The following is a 4,983-nucleotide window of genomic DNA, read 5'->3' on the forward strand; positions in this document are numbered from 1 at the left end:
ATAATCAGACATCACAAATATTTCTCCCCTAACCAAACCTGATATGCATCAATCAAACATATGAATAAACACATATGCCATCATCCCTGTAATGTATAATATAAACAAAAAAATGCCAGTACCCCAGACCAGAAACAAAAACATAATGAACAATACCATAACACCACCATCTCCTTGTTCTGTAAGTGTTTACATATGGTGTATATATATACACTATGAACCTCTAATGAAATGTAAATCACAATTTATCAAATCCCAAATTTCTTCATAATCTGTCAACAACCTACCCTGTGAGGAGTGATTAGCATTAACTAGTCCTGGTTCACACTCATTGCAGGTCAGCAGTCCTGGGTGAATGTGGCATTTCACCTTGACTGGACCAAACTGCAACATCCATCCATGGCCAAGCTGAAAAGTTTAGATTACTTTAGGGAATATAAAAATTCTTGTCAAATTCACACAATATATTGGCTTCACAACACACAAATATGCAAAAGCAAAAAATGATCTACCCATAATCCTTTTATCAGGCTGAAGAAATAATACCATAAGGCAAAAAAAATTGGCATGGTATCCATAAATATGTTCATATGTTCTACACACTCAACAAAATCATTACCTCTACTTTTTGGCTTTTTTCCGTGGTCACTCAACTTGCGTCATTCACAAAGTTCCGTTATTGCTACCCCAAATCTTTGAGGTAGTAGTGGTGATCATCTGGGCCCTTTTGAATGATAACTTATCTCTGCATGTACCTGTTTTCATATGAAATGGGGTATCATTTCTCATATTTCTATCCCCTCACAGAAATAATGAAGATCACAATATCTCTAAAAAAATAAAAATGGGGTTATGAAGTAGGTGAAAGAGTAGAAAAGATAGAGATAGATTAAAGCAAGGAAATAATATATATAAAAGGGGATATAATAGAAAAAGATGATATATACAATAGGTATAAAAATATGTATAACAATATGTAAGATAAAAAGATGTAAAGAAGAGGAATGGAAGTAAGAGGAAGAGAGATAGAAATAGATGTATATAACATAATGGAATATTAGTATAAAGATTTTAATATTTGAAGAGATAGTATAGAGAGAGAGAGGGATGGGGAGAATGAGGAGAGTATATAGAGAGAAGAGAAATAATATAAGGGGGAGAAGATAGAGTAGAGAGGGGAAAATAGAGAAGGATAGAGATAATAAAATAAGAAAAAAAAGAATAGATATAGATAAAAAAAGGTAAAAGGAGAGATTAAAGAGAGATAGAAAAGAGAGATAGAGAAGAGAAGAGAGAAAAAATATATAGTAGATATATATAGAATGAGAGAAGATAGATAAGAGATTAGATATAGAGATAGATAAGAAAGTAGAAAAGAGAGAGAGAGAGAGAAGGAGAGAGAAGGAAGGAAGAGAGAAGAGAGATATAATAGGATATATATGTAATATTAGATGAATATCTATATTTTATATATATATATTAAAATATAGAGAGTATATAGAGAAAAAATAGGAGAGAAGATATGAAGAGATAGAGATAAAAATAGATATATAGATATATATATATATAATATTTTAAAATATATGATATATATAATATATAGTATATATATTAAATATATAGAGGATAAGATAAGGGGATAGATATATATATGGAGAAGAAGATGTATAATATATATAAAATATATATATTAATAAAAATATATATAGTAGATATAATATATATATAAAAGAAGGTATATTTTATAGAGATAGATAGATAAATAGAAGATATAAAAGGTAGATATATAGAGATGATTTTAAAATATATATATATAATATAGATATATATATAATATATATATATATAAAATATGAATAGAAGAATATAGAGAGAGAGAGAAAGGAGATAAAAGAATGATAGAGATAGAAGATATAAAATATATGAATATATATATATTAAGAGATAATATATATATCTATATTATATAGATATATATATAGAGAAAATGTAAAAGATAGAATTATAAAAATAAGATATATATTGAGAATAATATAAGAATATATTAATATATATAGATATATATAGTTATATATTTAAAATAAAATACATATATATATATCCTATTATATATATTATAGTATTATATATAATGTATATATAAAATAGATATATATATCATATATTAATATAATATAAAGTAGAAGATATATTTTAAATAAATATAGATATGTAAATATATACTATTATATATTTTATATATATATATATATATATATATAAAAGATATATAATGAATAGAATATATATATATATATATATGTATATATACATATATATATATATTTTATAATATACATATATATACACACACACACACACACACACCACACACACACACACACACACACACACACACACACACACACACACACACACACACACACACACACACACTAATATATATGTATATATATATATATATATATATATATATATATATATTTTATATATATATATTATAAAATATATATATATAATAAAAATATATAAACACATGTCTCAACAATATCATCAAATCAATATAATTCCAATAAATGAGAAGAGAAAAAGCTTACCTTGCTAATATTCAGATCAGGCAGCTGAACTAAATTCTTGGCCTCTCTACCCACTGTGCCTCCGTCTAAGGTTACTAAATGCAGTGTTCCCACCTTCACTCTCTCACTTGCACTTTCAATTACCATTAACCTTAAAGATGGTGGCACATGTACTGTTTCTGAAAATCACAGCATTTTTTGTATTCATTACTAAAAAATATATAATATTGTGTAAGTGATTATATATTATAAATAAACAATATATATCATGAAAAGCAAAACAATCAGTAAAAAATATGTTCATATACCAAAATTCATGCATGCACTCACTCAACATACAAACTTACATGTCCACAAGTACAGATAATTACACTCAAGTATAAATGCACGTGCACACAATCCAATGGTCAGTGCTGCAGCAATAGCAAAAAAGAGTCAATCATCAGGAGCCAAACATAGTACTGAATCCTACCTTCCCTATCAACACTCTCCTCAGCAGCCTCCTCATTCCTCATCTCTTCCTCTTCTTCCTCTTGTTCCAATTCTTCCTCTCCAGAGTCAGTACATTCCCCTTCTTCTCTCTCTTCCTCATTTCTTTCTTTTGCCTTTCTTATCCGCTTGACCCTCTTGCCCTGTGTAAAAGACATTTTCACATCAGTGACTGAGGCTCTGTCCTTGTAAAACATATTCCTATAACCCTCCTCAGTTAGGTTCTGTATGTACTTTCTTCTCCTCCATTACCTCTATTCCCTCTCCATGTTCCTGCTAATGTTTTTGTCTTTGCCTAATATACATACATTTTTACATAAATACATACAAGCACATACACATACATATGCAGACTGACACAGACACAGACAGACGGACAGACACAAACACAGAATGTTACAGCAGATCTGTCTAATGATCTCTCTGTCTAGTGATGATGATATATTTATACATATCAAAAGTAGCAACCACCAGTTTTAAGGTATCAGCAGTAGCAGTACCAGTGTTGATTAAAAATAATAATGGTGGTGGTAGCAATAACAATTAATCAAGTGTCACTCATAGTGGCACCTGTCTTGTCAAATGGTACTTTTTTCTGAAATGATTCTATCAAATGAATGCTCATACAGCATGAGACAGGAACAGAGATGCTGCCATAGGTCATCAGGCTACAAAAGTCAATAAATAATAGATGACACCTTTGTTTTGATGATAAACATTCATTTAGACCAGGAATGTCAAACACATGACTCAAGGCACATTTGCTGCTCTACCCATACAGAGCCTACCTTAGTTTCATATGATTTTGTTCTGTCATATAATAGTACATATTTATTTCTTTATAATAATCTCTTTCATGTGAACCACAAGTTTCAACAATGGCTGCCTCCATACACATGTGAAATAGATTGAAGTATAAATGCAGACAGAACAGGTCCTTGCTTCACCTGGTCTTCAAGCAACTGTCTAGTTTTGGCTCTCAAACTAGTGTAAGTACTGCAGTATGAAGTTTACCGTACTCTGTTTTTTTAGTTATACTATACTAAAAAATGTGAGTAGATTGAGTTTAATTATCTTTTTATACTAATAATAATGATGATAATGATAATAATAATGGTATAGATAATTATCATGATAATAGTAATAATAATGAGGGTGGGGGGAGGGAGTTGTTGATGATGATGATGATGATGATGATGATGATGATGATGATGATGATGATGACGATGACGATGACGATGACGATGACGATGACGATGACGATGACGATGACGATGACGATAATGATTGTTGATGATGATGATTATAATAAAATAATAATAATAATGATAATAATAATAAAAACAATATGATTATAATAATAATAATAATAATAACAATAATAATAATAATAATAACAATAATAATAATAACAATAATAATAACAATAACAATAATAATAATAACAATAATAATAATAACAATAATAATAACAATAACAATAATAATCATCATCATCATCATCACCACTGTCATTATCCTTATTTTATACTATATAACCTAGTAAGTAGTCCCAAACTACTCAATAATCTGGCCCCCCTACGGCGTGTGATAAACAATTATAAGGTAGGCTACACAGACGACCCACAGACTTGACCTATAGGCTCTACAGGTCACTATCTCCCCATGGGTCCTAAACGCTCACAGGACCAAAACACCACATCAGTACTTGAGCAGCAAAGTCCACTAAGCCATTTAAATATGGCTCCATGGAGTGAGTGAGCTAGACACCTCTGATGACAACTCCTTATCATTTTGTCCTTGAAATGCCTAAGAACTTGATCTAGAAAATGCAATGTGAAAATAATACCAATTTAAATTTGTGAGTCGCTACCAGCACTGACCATTTCACAATCACCAAGGGGAGGAAGTGAGACAA

At 29.6% G+C, this 4,983-nt stretch overlaps 1 protein-coding gene across 1 annotated transcript in view; it reads right to left on the minus strand.

Annotated features, from left to right (window-relative positions):
* The window catches only part of LOC119596415 (angiogenic factor with G patch and FHA domains 1-like), a 1,162-nt gene extending 758 nt beyond the window's left edge, over window positions 1-404 (minus strand). The window contains exon 1 of the mRNA XM_037945664.1: window positions 288-404. Coding sequence (XP_037801592.1) covers window positions 288-393 — 106 coding nt within the window. The 5' untranslated portion in view covers window positions 394-404. The remainder of the gene's footprint in view (window positions 1-287) is intronic.
* Window positions 405-4,983: the final 4,579 nt, after the last annotated feature.

The sequence above is a fragment of the Penaeus monodon genome, chromosome 37 (genome assembly GCF_015228065.2).
Source record: "Penaeus monodon isolate SGIC_2016 chromosome 37, NSTDA_Pmon_1, whole genome shotgun sequence".
NCBI lineage: Eukaryota > Metazoa > Arthropoda > Malacostraca > Decapoda > Penaeidae > Penaeus > Penaeus monodon.